The 20,190-nt window shown below is 38.0% G+C and overlaps 1 protein-coding gene across 1 annotated transcript; it reads left to right on the forward strand.

Moving 5' to 3' along the window:
• The first annotated feature begins 964 nt into the window (after nucleotides 1-964).
• Nucleotides 965-19,525, forward strand: LOC108719121 (lymphocyte antigen 86). The gene is made up of 5 exons (XM_018267763.2): nucleotides 965-1,256; nucleotides 5,917-6,000; nucleotides 6,634-6,762; nucleotides 17,344-17,396; nucleotides 19,337-19,525. The coding sequence occupies exons 1-5, from the start codon at nucleotides 1,136-1,138 to the stop codon at nucleotides 19,418-19,420; spliced, it is 471 nt and encodes a 156-aa protein (XP_018123252.1). The 5' UTR covers nucleotides 965-1,135; the 3' UTR covers nucleotides 19,421-19,525.
• Nucleotides 19,526-20,190: the final 665 nt, after the last annotated feature.

The following is a 20,190-nucleotide window of genomic DNA, read 5'->3' on the forward strand; positions in this document are numbered from 1 at the left end:
TTCTCAGCCATTTGTAAAAACTTCCAATTAGGAACCTGTAGTGTTTAACAGCAGCTCTTTTAGGAAAGGTTTGTTCATGTTTATTACTATGCAGCACAGGGGACATTAGAGGGCACCCTCTATAGCAGGCCAGATACTTTGCCTTAGCCATGTGGAGCAGAGCTGGCCACTTCTCATCTTGTTTGTATATGGCAATAAGCTTTGTTCTTATTGGTTCAGGAATGTGACTGACAGTGTTGCTTCACAGAATGGTTATTTTATCTGTTTTGTGGAACAAAACTGTCATTTTGTGGAAAGAATGAATCCTGTACTATAAAATCTTGCTTTCTGTCATAGATATCTATTTTGTCAGTCATATCTAGCTTGACAAGCACTAGTTAGTTACACTATTATATATTATGTCCAACTTTGTTTTTACATAATTCATTCTGTAAGTAACTTTGCACATAAGTGTTTCTGTTACATGGAGGTTATACATTTGTGAGACAGATTGCTTGTTAAACTGTACAGAATGGAGTTTGTGATATAATGACATCCTTTTGTGCACTAACCAGATTTTGTTTTCATTCTTTAATAGAAATAAGTATTTTGTATATTTTTTTTCTCTGTGTATGGTCACAAATACTTATATACCATGAGAGACATTCATTCTGTGTATTAGGGATAGTTTTGTATACAGAATGTATTTGGGACAAACGGCACCCCATAGGTTTCAGTCTATGGTTTCTGGACAACAGCTCCCATCATGCAGCCATTCATTAACCATCCCTGAGTTTTCCAGTGATCTGGAAACCATGTTCTAAATAGGGTATATATTATTTGACTGTAATAATTCCTTAAATAAACTGCAAAAACATATTTGTGTGGAGATTTGAAGGTTACTTGGCACTTTGCTTGTTCTGATAAAGGTAAGGAACAGATTCTTTTGTGTAACAACAGTGGAGAAACAAAAAAAACAGTAGAAGTCAAACCAGGAAGTGAAAGCAAATCTAACTAGAATAACAAGAATGTGGTGTGTCCTGTAGCTTTCTAGTTTTTAGCCTATTTTCAAGCATTTACTTGAATAGTAGGGAGAATCGCTAATAGACAGGTGGAGAGACACTACCTCTCTCTGCGGAATAAACACTTCCTTACAATGAAAATCTATTTTGCTTTTGTGATTAGCTTGTTATTGTTTTGTCCTGGAGAAATGACGGAATGGCCAACACATACACTCTGCAATACCGGTAACTTTCAAGCATTTTACAAAAGTTGTGGTAAGTTTGATAGAATTATTTTTTCTTTGACACAGTTGAACTGTCCTTAGCTTTTATCTGTCGCTGGATGCTGAAATTTGTACTTCAAAATAATAATAACATAGAAGATTTGCAATATTGATGTAACATGCAATTGTCACCATATTGCCCTTCTATACCTGCTATCCCATCGCTACACTTCCTTCCCAGAGGCTACTATCCGACTGCTAGTATAGGCACCTTATCTCCCTACTATACCTGCTATCCCACAGCCACAGTCCCTTCCCAGAGACTATTATCCCCACTGTTACTATAGACACCATATCTCTGTGCTATACCTGCTATTCCACAGCCACAGTCCCTTCCCAGAGACTATTATCCCCACTGTTACTATAGACACCATATCTCTGTACTATACCTGCTATTCCACAGCCACAGTCCCTTCCCAGAGACTATTATCCCACTGCTATTATAGGCACCATATCTCCCTACTATACCTGCTATCCCACAGCCACAGTCCCTTCCCAGTGACTATTATCCCCACTGTTACTATAGACACCATCTCTGCCTACTATACCTGCTATCCCACAGCTACAGTCCCTTCCCAGAGACTATTACCTCACTGCCACTATAGGCACTATCTCTCCTTACTATACCTGCTATCCCAAAGTCCCTTTCCAGAGACTATTATCCCCACTGCTACTATAGACAACATCTCTCCCTACTATACTTGATATCCCACAGTCACTGTCCCTTCCCAGAGACTCTGGGACAAATTCACTAAACGCCGAAGCGCCAGCATAGCACATTTTCGTTAATTCGCCGATTCACTAATGGACGCTGGCGTAAATTCGCTAGTGTTACTTCGCACCCTTACGCCTGGCGTAAATTATTCTGAACGCTACCTTTTACGCCAGACTTCCTTCGCCACCTCAGACCAGGCGAAGTGCAATAGAGTAGATAGGGATTGCTTCAAAAAAAGTTAAAAATTTTTCTAAGTCCCAAAAAACGCTGGGGTTTTTTCATTTTTTATGGATGATAGGCTGAAAAAGATCGATTTTTTTTTTTTGGGGCTACCCTCCTTCCCCCCAACATTTCTTAACTCATGGCACCTTAACTATACAGTGGGCACATGTTTAGGGAAAAATAAAAATTTTATTTGCTGTTTTGAAGGTTTCCGAGACTTGTGTAGTGCTGCTACATATACCTCCATTGTAACTTGAATTTGGCGCCGTATGCAAATTAACCATCGCTAGCGTAACTTTGCTTTGCTTGGCGAATTAACGCTAGTGCAACTTCACAACCTTACGCTTCCCCTGAGCACAACTTCGGATTTTAGTGAATTTGCGTAGCGCTGGTGAAAATATGCCTGGCGAAGTGCGGCGAAGCGGACGCTGGCACAACAACGATTCTTAGTGAATTTCCCACTATAATTCCCACTGCTACTATAGGCACCATCTCTCCCTACTATACCTGCTATCCCACAGTTACACTCCCTTCTCGGAGACTATTATCCCAACTGCTATTATAGGCACACTATCTCCCTACTATACCTGCTATCCCACAGCCACAGTCCCTTCCCAGAGGCTGTTATCCCACTACTGCTATAGTTACCAGCTTAGCTACTATACCTGCTTTTACAGTGCCACAATACTTTCCAAGTTGTTATTCTCACCACTGGTAATACAGGCACTTAACTATAATGAAGATCAGCAGCTGTAAAGAGAAAAAAAATATATTATAGCTCAACATCCAAGTGTAAAATGTTATTTTTAGATATAGATGACTTTACAACAAATGTTATCACCTGTGTATATAAATACTGCACTGTATTCTCTATAACTGCTGCTGCAGATCGTAATCATTTTTATGTGGTTGGGAAAGTGGTATAGATTAACAGGAGAAGTTTTGTAAATCTGTCTCCCCCTCCCTCTTTCCCCTCAAATCAATGCCCCTCTAAATATAGCTGAATACATTGTTTGCCATTGCAGCTGCTGACTGGCATTGCTTGCTACAGCCAGGTTTATTATCTACAAGGACTCCAATGTTCTTTTCCATAATGGAGTTGCCTAGTGCAGTCCCATTAAGGGTATAAGTGACTTGCATATTTTTACATCCCAGGTGCATGACTTTACATTTATCAACATTGAATCTCATTTGCCACTTAGCTGCCCAGATTGCCAGTTTGTCAAGACCGTGCTGCAATGATTTCCCATCCTGGATGGAATTAATTGGGCGACTATTTGTTGTCATCTGCAAACACTGATACATTTCTTCTAATACCCTCCCCTAAGTCATTAATGAACAAGAAATTCTGACTATTGTTTCAATTTTAAAAATCCACATTTTTTGTAAAGCAGTAATGGCCCACTGGTTTTCTTCACACTTACTACATCCCCTGTAAATACCTGTTACTTTAACTAGAGATAATCAATTCTCTTAACCCTTGTTGTGGCTGTTCTATAAGCAGGAGTCCATTATGAAGGGAGATTATCTGTGCACTGGTAATCTAATTGATTACCTTGCAAGAATCAAACATGAAATTCACTGTTTGGCTCAGGAAAAATAACAAAGACATACATTTTACTTGGTTAAACATAAGCCAAAAAGTGTGTTCAACGTAAGCCTTATTCATTGCACTCATGATGAGCAATGGACCCCTTTTAGTTCCCCCCCCCTGAGTATCATGGATTATTATGGGCATTTAAACAAGTATACATTTATTAGGGTAATGGATTTCGAGCATATTGTTGCCAAAGTATTTTGTAATTATGTGGCAACTAAAACACCTGAATTCTTCCCCACCCCCAACCCCGAGGCTTTTATCTAAAATAACCATCTGCAGATGATAGGACCAGGCTCTTACAGGTGATTTCCATTCAAAGTAAATGATTGAAATAGCTTTGTGTGCCATTAGCCTTTTATAGTAAAGGTAATGGCATTTAAAACGAAAAGTGAACTTACAGTGAGACGCTTCACTACATCATTTGTGCCCTGGATATTTTAGTCACATCACTGCCGACACAGGCGATATTACAGCATACAATAACAATCTTGACAATTCCGAGCTTTCTACTTTCCAAAAGTTTGAGAAATCTGTTTCAGCAAGAAACAAAGTGTCCATACAGAACTGTAAAGATGAGAGTTAAAACTTGACTAGATTGCACAGAGCCCTGACCTCAATGCAACATCTAAACACCATAAACACCTATTGGATATTAATGTGAGCTAGGCCTAATAAGCCAACACACATGCTGAACCTCTGACATATACATAGAAGCAAATCCCATCAATATTCCAACATCTAATGAAAATCCCTCTCTGAAGAAGGGTATAGGCTGTTTTAGCTTCAATGAGAGGACCACCTTCATAGCAATACCCTTGGTTTGAGAAAGAGATGTTGAACAGGCAGGTGTCCAGAAACTTTTGGCACATACTGTAGAACCACATTCACAGTAACTCTATTATTTCCAACTAGGAGTTATAATCAGCAAAAGTGGTTTCTACTTAATGCTTAGGCCCTGGGCACATGGAGTGTTGGCTTCACTGCTCTCTACACCGTTTAGCAAAGTCTTTAAAAACCACATATTTGGGACATACCAATCTCCAGGCCTGGACTGGCAATCTGTTTATTCTGACAATGCCAGAGGGGCTGCTGTAACATGCCATAGACAGTCACTATTTATTGGACCTATGGGGTCTATTTTGTTCTCTATATTCTTGAAATGCCAGGTCTATTTTGAATCCCAGACCTCCCCAGTTCTAGGTGTTCCATTGTGATTGGAAATAATAGACTTTTTTATTATTTTTGTTTGATGTTTGAACCATAAATACTGCTGAATACTTCATTAGGATACACATGGAAAGTATTTAGGACCGAGTCCAAATTCTTATTATAGTGAATTTATTGAGCACATTGGCTATAAAAATTATACAATAAGAAATGGAACTTTTACACAAATGTATGCAAATTTTGAAGAGTATATAGATACTGTTATCTGGTTGATTAGGTTTATTTTATTGAATTTTGTTGTGTTCATTAACTGATTGAGCAGTACAGGTATGAGATCTGTTATCCGGAAACCTGTTATCCAGAAAGTTCCGAATTATGAAATGGAGTCTCGTAGACTACATTTTATCCAAATAATCCAAATTTTTAAAATCAATTTCCTTTTTCTCTGTAATAATAAAAAAGTACCTTGTACTTGGTCCCAAATAAGATATAATTAATCCTTATTGGAAGCAAAACCAGCCTATTGGGTTTATTTCATCTTTACATGATTTCCTAGTAGACTTAAGGTGTGAAGATCCAAATTACAGAAAGATCAATTATCCGGAAAACGCCAGGTCTTAAGCGTTCTGGATAACAGGTCCCATACCTGTACCAAAATGTAAGTTGTAAAAAGTTGTCTTTGCAATAGAACAGCATTTCTACAGTATTTGTGCACGTATGTATACATACATTATACATATAACTACACTTACAGTTTATAAGACATATTTTATACACTGTATTATATTTTATACAAATGGCATATCATTGACTTTTTCTTTCTTTTTACCACACAAAATTCCACTTTAAACAATGCTTTACAGCTTAGTGCGCCCATAATATATACTGTACATTCTGCATGCTATCTAAATGCACTTTATGATTTAGTTTATCATTCCCTTGTAACAGATCCTCTGCAAGATTTTGGAGTTGACTTGAGCCTTTGCTCCCCTATTGCACAAGATATGAAACTGAGATTTGGGGTGCTTTTAAGTAAGTAAAATTGGTGACTAATAATGGACTGCAGAATAATTCTTGTATTTCATGATTCTCTGCATAAACAGTAACGTAACAAGGGTCAAAAAATAGTAGGAGAATGTTTTAAACAAAGATGATTAGATTTAATTACATTTATCTAATGTCATAATACTGCAGTGTTATCCCTGAAACCAGATTTAGATGTTTAGCCAGAGCTTTCTTAAAGGGGTTCTTCAGCTTTGATTTAACTTTTAGTATGATGTAGAGAGTCATATTTTGAGACAATATGTAATTGGCTTCCATCTCTTATACTTATTTTGGAGCGTGTTTACTAACAGTGATGTTACCCATGGCAAACAATCAGATCTTTGTTTTCAATCTTGTAGGTGACTTTTCAAATCTAACTTTTAATTGTTAATTGCTTGCTATGGGAAACATCACCAGTGATATTCATCTGCATTATTAGTGCATTATTCTGAACAAAGTATGATATACAGTTAGTATATTCTCACTGGTTTGCATGGAGTATTTTTTATCATACCCATGTTTATGTGGGGTGGCTTGAGCTTTCTGCAACAGTCCAGAACATGCTGGATAATTAAATGGCTTCAGATAAAACTTGACTTTCTTTTGTTTGTTTTCTCAAAGGGCATAATATAAAGGAACTTTTTTTGGCCATCACAGCATACTTTAATGGACAATTGTTCTTAAACTATGACTATACTATTTGTGAGAGTTCCGCACCAAGATTTTCCTTCTGTGGGAGAAAAAAAGGAGGTAATTTATTTAAACAATGTATCCATGAATGCTTTTACTTGTGTTCAAATTTTCCAGGTCAAATAAATGGGGAGAAATAGAGAGAGTCTGGATCTGGTTAGAAAAACAAAAAATGAGCTACTCACAATTAAAAATGAATAAACTCCTCATTAATTCCATAACCTCCCAATCAAGTATCTGTACAACCCAAATATTGGCTGTGCATTAAATGCACCTTTTTGACCAAGATAAGACCTGCATGTGATGATTTCTTGTATATATATGGGTTTATATTCAAACTCAATATGTGATCATCTATTGACTACACCCATTGTGTTTGTAATTGATTCTTTAATTGGTTTAAGCCTTAGGGTCAGACCACACGAGCAGATACGGGGAGATTAATCACCCCAGTGACAAATCTCCACTTCTTTGGGGGCGACAATCTCCCCAATTTGAGGGGGAAGGCAGTTCGGGGAGATTGTCGCCCCGAAGAAGAGGAGATTTGTCGCTGTGGCGACTAATCTCCCCCAATCTGTTTATGTGGCCTGACCCTAAAACAGCTCACCCAATATGTAAAATGTCCTCAGTGCTACATATCCCAAGCCTGTGTTTAGTATTCTTTTAGTATATTTTAGTATTATGATATTCCAGGCTCATTCATAGTGAATATTTTGTTGTCAACATTATGGAAACTCACCAAAATGCACTGAGCTCAATAAGAAGGCAGCATTATATTGAAGTTAAGAAGTTTTCGCTTTGTAATAATATCAGCATTGCCCTTTCCATTGTCCTACACTGCACCAGCTAAATTTGTTCAGAAATCCCCTTCTCTATCCATTTAATAACATCCCTCAGAGCAATGACCAACTAGAGAGGTCTGTATATAGACAGGGGTAGTACTGGGTAGGGCTGTGGTCCCTGTGATTAATTTGGAAGGCAAGGAGCATATAATAGTGTCTGTAGTTTTGTTTTGGTTTTTTTAACAGTGCAAAAGGCCATGTGGTTTTTTTTTCAGCAAAACAGATCACATAGTGAAATTATATTGTTTATTGGCACCTGTCAGCACAACAAATTTCTCCACAAAACTGTATCCCAATCCCATTCAATCACCCCGCAATAACCCCTACACTTACCCCAAGGAGATAATCTAACATTCTCATAAACAATTGTGTGCAATCTGCATGCAATAGAGATACAAAAAGTACTAGGCACACCAAAGATCCACAAAAACAGACGTTTCATGCCTAGTAGTACAAAATGGGTAAAGCTGTAATGATGGTATAAATGATGTGGACCATATTATTATGCTGGTGAGTTATTGACTATGAAGTCTGCCTATGTTCCTGTTTCTAGTCTTCTGTAATCTGCATGCAATACTCTATAAGAGTTCCTTTGGAGGGGGGCCATACAGATTAAGGTACTGTATAGAAAGCAAATTGTCAAAGTTGCAGTAGAAAAATCCTTGATGGAGAAGGACCCATGCTTTTCTCTGGACAATATACTTAGTTGTAGCAAGCAATGGCAGTTATAATGGTTCATCAATTACATTTACAAATAACTTAAAAACCAGTAGAAATTTGGAATGACTGTATACTGGAAATTATTATTTTTTTTTATAATGCAGGGTCCCTTTAACAGATAAGTAACAAATTGGAAATTAACATAATTCTAAGTGATAACTAATTCTCAGCACAAATACATAAGGAAGAGTAAAGAATAAATGTAGCTTTTGTGCACTGTAATCTAAAGTAAAGTAACGTATATCATCTTTCATCTCACAGCCAGAGTTTAGATTAACAGACCAAAGCAAAATCTGTGAATGTACTTTGTCAGATTGTATGAAAGCAGATTATAAAGAACATGTCAAAGGCTTTTTATAGTGATAAACTGTGAGTATGTTAATTAAAATATCTAAGCAAAAGGGGGACAGGTGTGAGAAAGTAATTAAACGTGTGATTTTAACGAAAGAGTCAATTCAATTAGAACCTGAAGGATTTGCTCAGTATTATATAAACAAAGGAATATGTTGTATTCTTATTTAATGAAGCAAACCTAATGAGTTTAATTAATTGAGACGGAAATGATACATGGGCAGTCTATTAACTGAGAATTTCTATAAAGATATGACTAGGGTTGCCACCTTTTCTAACAAAATTATCCCGGCCGGTGGGGGGCAAGAACAGAAGGGTGTGGTCCGTGATGCAAAAGGGGTGGAGCAACACGCGCAATGGCCAGAAGCCTGAAAAAAAAGGTAAGTACTGAGCGAATTGGGGGCGGCCAAGGGCTTTTTTTTAAGGGCCTGGAAAAAAAAGTAAGTACTGAACGAATTGGGGATGGGCCAAGGGCTTTTTTTTAAGAGTATTACAAATTACCGGCCTTGGCGGGTGTTTGACCAGCTAGGCCGGTAAATACCGGCCGGGTGGCAACCCTAGATATGACTACTGCAACTTGTGCAAATAAAATGAAGAGTACTGATATGGAACAAAGATGTGTTCTTATAAGTTTTTACAATATCTATACCTTAAAATGTTCTTTCATAGGACAAGGGAATATCTATGCTGGCATTGCTTTATGGTACAAGTATGGGATTCCTTCTCCAGAAATCCGTTATCCAGATAGCTCCAAATTACAGGAAGGTCATCTCTCATTGACTCCATTTTATCCAAATAATCCTAATTTTTACAATGATTTCCTTTTTCTCTGTAATAAAACAGTACCTTGTACTTGATCCAAACTGAGTAAAATGAATCCTTATTGGAGTTGAAATAAGACTATTGGGTTTATTTAATGTTTTTCTAGTAGACTTAGATATGAAAATCCAAATTACGGAATGATCCCCATAGGCTTTCTAGGCAATTTCTGATCGCAGGAAAATTGTTCGATCGATGGATTAAAATCCTTCGAATCATTCGATCGAACGATTTTTCCTTTGATCGTTCGATCGAACGAATTGCGGTAAATCGTTCGACTTCGATATTCGAAGTCGAAGGATTTAACTTCCATGGACGAATATCGAGGGTTAATTAACCCTCAATATTGGACCCATAGTAAATGTGCCCCTAGGACCACACTCTATTTTCAGTAGTACAGACACCCAGTTTATCAGTGATGGAAGGAGGGCTGCTGTGTGCTTTCCCCTCAAAAAACTAATCAGCAGCCACTGCTGTGGTGAGTTACAGGTGGAAATCAGGGCAACTCTACTGCCAAATGAATTTAAAGTTTTTTAAGATAAAGATGCATCAGTGTCTGGAGGTGAGTGTTGAAACCAGAGGGTGCAGCATGGCAGATATTGGAGGAAACCACAAGGTGTCGCAGCTGCATCACTATAAAAGGAGATGCCATGTGCTCACACAGCCGTTGTTACAGTTTACAGATTTACTGTTGCAGCCATCTGACTGGTGAATAATATTTCATGAGTATATAGTGATTCAGGCTGCCAAGATGTAGAGGCAGTCGGCCTCTGATGCTGGGGTAGACGGCCCCAAGCCTTGGAGCTAGACTTGGAGGGTCTGGAGCTTCAAAATCTGGAATTCTGTGTGCTTATATTATAGATAACGTTGTGAGCTGGATTTGAGGAGTCAAGGGGGTAACGGTGCTCATGTTATGGACAGCATTGGGAGCAATACCCTGAAGGATTTAAAGCCCTGTTGTGTGCTCAGCTAGGAGAGCCTGGAGCTGCTAAAGACCGCATCGCTGTGGATGCCTGTTCCAGCTCTGTGTGAGCCTACCCATCTATGTTAATCACCGGGGTGAGTGTTGCCTGAGGGAGGGTAGAAGAAGAAGAATCCAGCAATCTCCTGTTTGGGAAACAGGCTGTTTGTGTGCCTGCCACGTGGGAGCAAATATTTTCCAGCGGGAAAGGTATTTGGGCAGGTAGTGCTCCCTGTGACATTGATACTCTTTTGGGGAAAAGGGACTGACACTCTCTGATTCTGCCAAAGGGAGTAGTCCGGGACTTTGCCTAGCAGGGAGGTGCCAGGATGGGACTGCCACATGTTCCCAGGGAAGTGGGTAGATTGTATGAATGCAAATGTACAGTTTTACTCACTCTTTTATTTACACTTTCTTGATGTTTCAAGTTGATGTTTTTATAAAAGCAAAGTGTGTGTTAAATGTTATACCTAATGGGGCCACCCGCAGGTGTATTCCCAGATCCCATTAGGTGGAGGCACTGCCGGAGAAGAATTCCCAGTACCCTTTCACCTTGCAAAGGGGACTCAGGACCTGTAAGTTGGTATTAATTTACAACCTTTGCACCAGGGGGGGGTGCCAAGAGGGTGTTACAGAAGCAATACTGTCAGTCATATTACTGAACTGATGAGAACAAAGTGCATTGCCGTATAACAAAGAAGATAAAAAGTTGCCAGCTCTGCTCCACATGGCTGCATCATTCCTAAGGCATAGAATACTATCTGACCTGCTATAGAGGGTGACCTCTAATGTCCCCTGTGCTGCCTAGTAATAAACATGAACAAACATTTCCTATAAGAGCTGCTGGTTCTTAATTGTGAGTTCTTACAAATGGCTTAGAAAGATAATGATGCACTGATAATGATTCTAGAGAAAGAAAAGTATGTAAAACATAAATATGATACTTTTAGGTGTTATGGCTATTCTTATTGTAGTAACCTGCTTCTTGTCTGACTGCTTTGCCTTCACAGAATGGATATTTTATCTGTTATGGGAAAGAATGAATCCTGTGCTATAAAATCTTACTTTCTGTTATAAACATCTCTTTTGTCATTAAAATCTAGCTTGGCATGCAGTAGGTAGTTACACCATTATATATTTTTTTTATCATAATTCATTCTGTAAATAACTTTACAAATAAGTGTGTCTAGTACATGGATGTTATAGATTTGTGAGACAGATTGCTTGTTAAAATGTTCAGAATGGAGTTTGTAATATAATGACATCCTTTTGTGCACTAACCAGATTTTATTCTCATTCTTTTATAAAAATAAGTCTTTTGTATATATTTTTTATCTGTGTATATGGTCACAAATACTTATATTCCAAGTGAGACATTCATTCTCTGTGCTAGAGATAATTTTGTATACAGAATGTATTTGGACTTTCTAGCAGAGTAAAATCAAAAGCAACTGGACTCTGAGTTTTTGTGAAAACATTTCGCCACTCATCTGAGCGGCTTCTTCAGTGGGGAATTTAAACCCTTAAAGGGGAAGTAAAGTCTAAACTAGAATAAGGCTAGAAATGCTGTATTTTGTATACCAAGCATAAACATGAACGTACAGCACCACAAGCCTAATCAAACAAACGATTTATGCTTTTAAAGTTGGCCACAGGGGGTCACCATCTTGTAACTTTGTTAAACATCTTTGCACATGCTCAGTGTGGTCTGGGCTGCTTAGGGATCGTCATAAATTATCAAAACAGCACAGCAAGACTGATTAATAATCAGAATAGGCAGACTGCACTGGGTCCTGTGATGGCATGTAATCTAATGTGGATTTTATAGTTTTTGTATTGTTTAATACAAATGTTCTCCAACTCTGCAGAACCAGTGGCTGCAACAAAATAATCCTCCAAATAGAATCCCAGTTTATCTGTTTAAATCTGGCTCCATGATCTTTGTCCCTGCAGCTGGAGTTGGAAACAGTAAAGGGGATGTAAAGGCAAAAATAAAATCCAATACAAATCTCTACACAGTCACTGGCTGCTCTACAGGGAAACAAACAAGGCTGCTTGAGTTCTGCATGGCTGGGAAGTAAGGAGGGGGCTCCCCTGCTGTTCATAAGTATGATTGCTTCCCTGCCCAGTAGTAAATAAAGGGAGAATTTTACTGAATACAGTCAGGTTTCTTATAAAAACGGTACAAATTTTTTAATTAAAGTATATTGGAAATAGGTTTCTTTTTCATTAAAGAAAGTAAAAATGGGATTTTATTTTTTTGCCTTTAAGGGGGTTTTAAAGTCACAAAATACATCTAATCAGAATGGTTCAATTGAACTTATTTAGTTGGGTTAGCTGAAACTCAAAGAGGGTAAAAGCCCAGGGAATTCCAGGAAGGGGAAGTCCAGTTGCTTTAGACTTAATTCTTCTAACTATCATGACTTGGATGAATGAAAATCTTCATACACAACTCTTTGCTCTTTAATGTTGAAGTTTAAAGGAGTTGTTCACCTTTCAAACACTTTTTTCAGTTCACTTGTTTTAAGATTGCTCCCTAGAACTAAAGACTATTTTCAATTACTTTCCATTATTTATTTTTTACTGTTTTTCCAAAATCTAAGTTTAAAATTGAATGTTCCTGACTCTGGCGTTTCAGTCTGGCAGCTCAGTAATTCAGGCTCAGACCATAAAATGTTACAGTTTTGCAACATTTAGTTGATACATTTCTCAGCAGCATCTCTGGAGTATTAGCAACTACTGTATCAATTCTAACAGCTGCCTGTAATGAAATGTAGGGATTCTGCTCAGCAGAACAAAGATAAGAAATGTCTTGGAAATTTCACTTGTGGTGTGCGGAAATTTCTCTTTTTCCTCTTCCTGTAAGAAATCAAATAAATGTATCAATTTAGAACTGTTAACCATTCACAGAGCTGCTTTAGAAGGTGAAAAATTACACTTTACACTTCAATATTAGAAAAACGGTGACACATAGAAAATAGAAATTAATTGGAAAAAGTCTTTATTTCTGATGATCTATCTGATAACAAGTAGTTGTTTGAAGGTGAACAACCCCTTTAATAAATACCTGCACATTTTTCACCAGTTTTGAGTCTTAAAGAGGTACTGGCACCAGTACCTAAATTTATTATAACATTGTGTCTGCATGCTATTTATAATTTTGCCATAAAAATACTTTCCAGATGGTGTTACGTTACCTATCTGATTCCTTGTGTTTCCCGATATGAGGGGGCTGCCATATTTGTGCAGCAGTTGTCCGTTATCATTAAAAATTAACTAACAGGTTGAGAAAGGACAGTCAGGTTGGCAAAAGAGTCAGGTTTAGAAACTTCAAGTAACAATTACTTACAAATGCAGCCCTACTATCGATAAACAACCTATAGGTAACTTTTCATGTACATTCATATTTTGAAAAGTAGTGTTTTTGTGTCATTATAACTTTAAAAATTCTTCAATAACACATGGAACAAAATATTAACAGTAAGTTCTGAGGTGGGAAGACTGCCTTTCTTCCCTTGAGAACACAACACATAATTTTTTACAAATTATTAAGATATAACTATAATAATAACAATAATCACAATACTACTGATACTAATAGTACAGATTGAATGTTTTGCATAATGTGGTTATTCCTTTTCACACCTTGATTTTCTAGCAGTCATAATATATATACAACCTTCTCTAGCATTAGAACAGGGGTGTCCAAACTATGGCCCACGGCAAATTCCTAAAAAATACCAGAATATGCTACAATGTGTCAGAATGGCCAGCAGGCGCCGTGTCCTTGTAGCGGAGCGCTCCTCCTACAGCTGCTGCCGGATCCAATGGCACTTGCTGGAGCGCCCGCTATGCCAGCTGGAGGTGGGCGTGGCGCAGTCTGCACTGCTGTCCCTATGGCAACGCACAGTGGGCAGACATGGTTGTTGCAGGCAGCTAATAGGAGACGCATGTGCTGAGCTCAGTGTACTGTTCTCAGTGGACAATTCCGTGGAGGATCAGAGGAAGCCAGATGTGCCCGTGAGCTTAGAGCAGCTGAAAGCATTCGGGTGGAGCACTCATTCTCAGTGAGTAAAGTCCCTATTACATGCGCTGCACTGCAACCTCCTGCCCTGTCTCGGAAGTATTGACGCTCTCCTGTCAATCTGTCAGCTTACTCCCAGCATTCCTCTGTACTGCCGTCCACGGGCTATACATGTGTGTGTCAGGGGAAAGTTTGCTTTTATCCCGTGTGTCCATGCAGGCATGACTAAACCATTCTCCCTTTGCCTGTTTATATATAAGTATGCTGTCCCAGCTGATGTGTGTCTGGCCAATTGGGAATGCTGGGAATTATAGTTGCACTGCTTTAGACTGGTACTTGTCATTGTGTTACAGCTGCTGCTGGTTCAGTCCCAGTGTCTATAGAGCATTGCACTGCTTTTATTATTGGCTGAGGAGGAGAGCAAGGCCCACGCCTCATGAGCCCCATGATCAGTCACAGGCTGGGTTGCCAGGTCTAATTTTCAAAAACAGCCAAAGTCAGCAAGAAAACCAGCCAGGAGGCACTTCAACTGTAGCCCAAAAATAGCACAATGTGTGCAGTGAAAAAATAAATGAATATATGTGAAAATACACCTTTTTAAAATTTTCACTTTCGCATATTTTTCCATGAAGCAAAATGGGACAGATTTGCCTGTCACCAGGAGTGTAACTACAGTGAATACAATTTCAATAAATATTGGTAAAATGGGTCAATCTCTAGACATTTTGGTCCAGCAGATTTTTGCCCCAAAAATTGTCTAAAATTGAAGAAAGTCACCAGAGTGAATGCTTAGTGGCTTCACATTTCATTTTGCCTGGGATCCAGCAGCCCAGCAGCTTCATGAATATAAACTTAATGGTTCGAATCAAAGAATGTCAGGCTGAATGGTCACATTTTCTCCTCACCAAATCTGGCCCTCGTTGTAAAAAGTTTGGACACCCCTGCATTAGAATAACCAGTGTTGAACTGGGATGCATGGGGCCCACCGGAAAACTTTAGACTGTGGGCCCACTTTCCAAACTATTATTCCTCCTCTCCTCACTCTTTATTTTCCTGGTATTTTATATTTTCTTACTATACTCTGTTCTTCCAATATTATCTCTTTTTTACCCATAAAGAAATAGGGAATGACCATGAAACTGGCCAAATGGTTAGAAGTGAAAGGGCCCACTGACACCTGGGCCCACTGGGAGTTTTCCTGGTATCCAGGTGGGCCAGTCCGATACTGAGAATAACAGATATGTATGTGTAATAAGCAGTGTGGTCTGTGTGGGCCCACCAACATCGGCGGATTTTCAATAAGGCTCAGGAAAGCTAAGCCTCCCCAAATCTGCCTGGCACCTTAATCTGTTACTGACCTGTGCTGCACTACTACTTTAAACAGTAGAAAGCTTCTTGTCACCCTTCCCGGTTCTGCTACAATCAACTGTGATTTGGTTGGATATTTCCCCTTGTGACCCCTCCAATCAGAGCATGGTTTTCTTGACAGACAAAAATTTCACCAATCAAATTAAAGATGTAGGTGGATCTTGGGAGATCTTATTGAAGGAACTGTAGAAAGCTGACAAAGTGCCTCACTAACTCATGTGCTACAGATTCATGCCACTCCCACAGGTTCTATGGCAAAATACTGTTCATCTTCTAAAGGCTGGCTCACTTAAACTTTACCTAGCATCAGTAATATCCTTATCAACCTTGCAACAGTCCTGAATAAACTCTTTCCACTGAAAAAGCAAAATGTGCTTTTTGGGTGTTTTTTGTTTTTGCACTTGAATTTTTTTTCTTACTTTTGTCATTGTTTTGCATATTTGGTTAGTTTGGTTAGTTTAGTCCTTAAAATAACTGCATGGCAGGAATAAAAACCTATGTTTCAGTGTAGTATGACAGCATGGGGGGCATGTCTGAATGTCTGGCATCAGTACCCACTGTATATAATTAGCTTGGTTTGTAAATATAGACTACATCAGACTACATATAATGTAATGGGTGTCACTGCCCACTGCATCTCGCAGCATATAAGTTACTGGGGTGTCAATACCCACTGCCTTCATCTCTGTAAAAGTAACAAAAGCACATTTAAGCTAACTTACCTAGGACACAATCCTATATAATAAAGTTGAAGTGTCTCTGCGTCCAGTCCCTGTGTCCGTGGGATTGCGCTACTGCGCATGTGCCCCACGGACCGTCTCTGGCTACATATGTTGTATGTTTAACGGGCTTAATGTCTAGTATTTATAATAATGTTCCAGCAGTTTATACTTTTTTAGACCTCAGGGTCGAAATAAATTGTAAGTGGTGCAGTGTTTGCTTTCGGTTAAGAGCCCATACCAACCAACCAACCAGACTTCAGTCTACAGCACATTTTCAGTTTAGAAAATGTGAAGAATAAAGCTTCCACTTAACACTACACAAAATGATGACCCCCCCCATATTAGATTTTAGGGGAATAACTGTGAATGTGGATGGATAGATAACCCCTCTTATGTGACCTCAGTTGGAACCTCATGGAAGTGCATGTGTAAGAACTTTTACATCCTGAGCATTTTAAGGTGAAACATACGCCCACCTGCACTTCTGCTTTTTCTGTTTTCCTGAAAGTCAGTAGGCATTCTAGAAGTTGTTTGGGGGAGAGAATCATTTTTACACCAGCAGAAAATCCATTTCTGAGATTAGCTTTAGGTCAGTCTGTGTATAGTCCATCCTTAGACTCCCCAAACAAAAATTTCACCCTCCGCCTATGCCCAACAACATCAAAGCCAAAGTGAACGTAACCAGAAGGAGGGAGTAAATACCTTAGTGGTTAAAAAAAGGCAAGAAAATTTCTCCCTGGATCCATAGAGTAGAGTCAAATCATTTTTGTAAGATATTTGTACTACATTCATTGTTTTGAATAGATATTAATTGTGCATTGATTTTGTTTTTAGAATTTATACAGATTGATCACCCTATCATCCCTCATATCCCAGTTATTCCCAAAGTAAGTGAATGCATGTAGCACTGTATTCTTTCTGTTATTATTTAAAGAGAATGAAAAAGAAAAAAAAAACTTTTTTTTTTTATTGTTTTTCATTATGCGCATTCCTGTTCTGCTTCATTCCAGCTTTTAAATGGGGGTCACTGTAAATGTTGCTCTGTGAGGCTACAATTTTAATTGTATTGTTACTCAGTCCCTCTCCTATTAATATTCCAGTTGAGGGACTAACAATAATATTAAAATTGTAGAATCAAAAAACAAAAACATCAGGGTTGCTTAAAACTTTTCCCCAGCACTCTTGGCATTCTGACTTAGTATAATGCAAAGAAATCCTCGGTGAGAATCCCATCTGATTTATGTAAATTTGACTTCATGTTTTTAGGTCATCTACTTCAGAAAACTGGGGGTGGGTGCAATGTGACAGTTTTAAAGAGGGTTTAGGCCCATTTAAAAAAAAAGCATTGTCCCTTAAAGGGGTGGTTAACTTTCAGTATGTTATAAAATGGCTAATTATAAGCAATTATTCAGTTGGTCTTCATTTTTTCTTTTTTATAGTTTTTGGATCATTAGCTTTCTTCTTCTGATCCTAGCAACCAGACTGCTGAAATTGCAAAACTGGAGAGCTGCCAAATAAAACTAAATAACTCAAAAATCACAAATAACAAAAAATTAAAACTAATTGCAGATTGTCTCCAAATATCATTCTCTACATCATACTAAAATTTAAATTAAAGATGAACAACCCTTTTAAAGGAGAATTCAACCCATAATAGAAACCCCCCCTCTTACCCTGGGTAGACCCCCCTCCCCCCCCCAGGCTGCCATGAACTCCGAGGTCAGAATCTGCATGGAGGGGTGAGTAAAAAAATTAGGGGCATTTGCCCAGGGGGGGGAGAAGGAATAAACTTTAGCGAACATGATTATATTTGTAAATGTTTAGTTTGTTAATGCTGTTTGGTTTCTATTGTCCTATAGGGGATTCTTCATGTCCTGAGATGTGTCCACTTCTTTAAAGAAAGCCAACCTCTATTACAATAGAAGGCAAAAGTTGCAGACTTAGGTCTTTAAAGGGGTTGTTCAGCTTTGAGTAGAGAGTGATATGCTGAGACAATTTGTAATTGGTTTTCTATTATTTGTGATTTTTGACTTATTTATCTTTTTATTTATCTTTTCATTCAGAAGCTCTCCAGTTTGCCAACAATTTGGTTGCTGGGGTCCTAATTACCCTAGCAACCATATAGAGATTTAAATAAGAGACCAGAACAGGAATAGGAGAGGGCCTAAATAGACAGATGAGTAAAACAAAGTAGCAATAACATTATAGTTGTAGCCTTACAGAAATATTTTTCTTTAGATGAGGTCAGTGACCCCATTTGAAAGATGGAAAGAAAGAGTCAGAAGAAAAAGGCAAATAATTCAAAAACTTTAAAAAATAAATAATGAAGACCAGTTGGATTTGCTTAGAACTGGCCACCCTATAACATACAAAAAGCTCAACTTCAAGGTGAGCCCTGTAAAGGGGATGACTTGTAAAAATTAGTATGCAAATTAGTATGCAAAAAATGCTAGGACTAATGGAATTAAATCTAATTTAAATTAGCTGTTTCACAAAAACTAGGCTTTAGAAGCTGCAGTTGGCCATACTATTTTTGTAACAGTAAGTTATCTGAAAAGGATACATAACTAAAATATTCCTTATTAAATCAAAGACTGGGGGTCATGGGTGATCTGTGATTTGTTCTCATCGAGGATGAGCCAAAATAATGTGTTGAGGGGCCTGGAATTGTTTTTTTTTTCTTGCAAGAGGTCCAGGCCCCCTAGTTAAACTCCTGAATTTTAGCAAGTTAGACATGGCTTCCTATTAGAAAATAAAAATGTTACAAAGAATACATTTTGCATTGTTGATTATTCCTTGATTGATTACTCTGTGTCTGTTTTTTCAGGGAGAATTCAATGTTTCGCTTGAACTGCATAATGAAGACAAAAAATTTATTGGCTGTGCTACCCTGATGGTGAACAGTGTGTAACATTAGTCTCTTTAACCAACTAACATAAAGTGTCACCTATATACATCTATAACATGAGGACAATAAACAGGACCTGTGAGACTTATGTGTTTTTTATATAACAAAGCACTGTTGGATTGTTTGGTTTTTTACTTTCTTCCCCTTTTTTCTCCCCTCTCCCATTGCAGTAAGAATTGTTTGTTAAATTGAGTTTAAAGGGGTTGTTATTCAGGGCATGGAGTAAAGTGCATAAAAACTGGCACAGTCCATCATTTTTTTTCTACTTTTTACCCTGGCCTGCATGTAAAGCAATTCAAAAAGATCTCTGCACTCTGCACAAATTGAAGCACAGAGACCATGCATTGATTTGAATAAGAGAATGGAATATAATTAGGGGAAGGTCTGAAAAGTAATATGAGTAATAAAAAGTGACAACAAGAATACATGTTTAGCCTTATAGAGCATTTATTTTTTTTAGATGGAATCAATGAACCCGATTTGAAAGCTGGAAAAAGGCAAATAATTCAAAAACTATGAAAAGTATTTAATGAAGACCAAGTGAAAAGTTTTCTTAAAATCAACGATTCTATAACATACTAAAAGTAATCTTAAAGGGATACTGTCATGGGAAAAAAAAAAATTTTCAAAATGAATCAGTTAATAGTGCTGCTCCAGCAGAATTCTGCACTGAAATCCATTTCTCAAAAGAGCAAACAGATTTTTTTATATTCAATTTTGAAATCTGACATGGGGCTAGACATTTTGTCAATTTCCCAGCTGCCCCATGTCAT

This window comes from Xenopus laevis, chromosome 6L (genome assembly GCF_017654675.1).
Source record: "Xenopus laevis strain J_2021 chromosome 6L, Xenopus_laevis_v10.1, whole genome shotgun sequence".
Taxonomy (NCBI): domain Eukaryota; kingdom Metazoa; phylum Chordata; class Amphibia; order Anura; family Pipidae; genus Xenopus; species Xenopus laevis.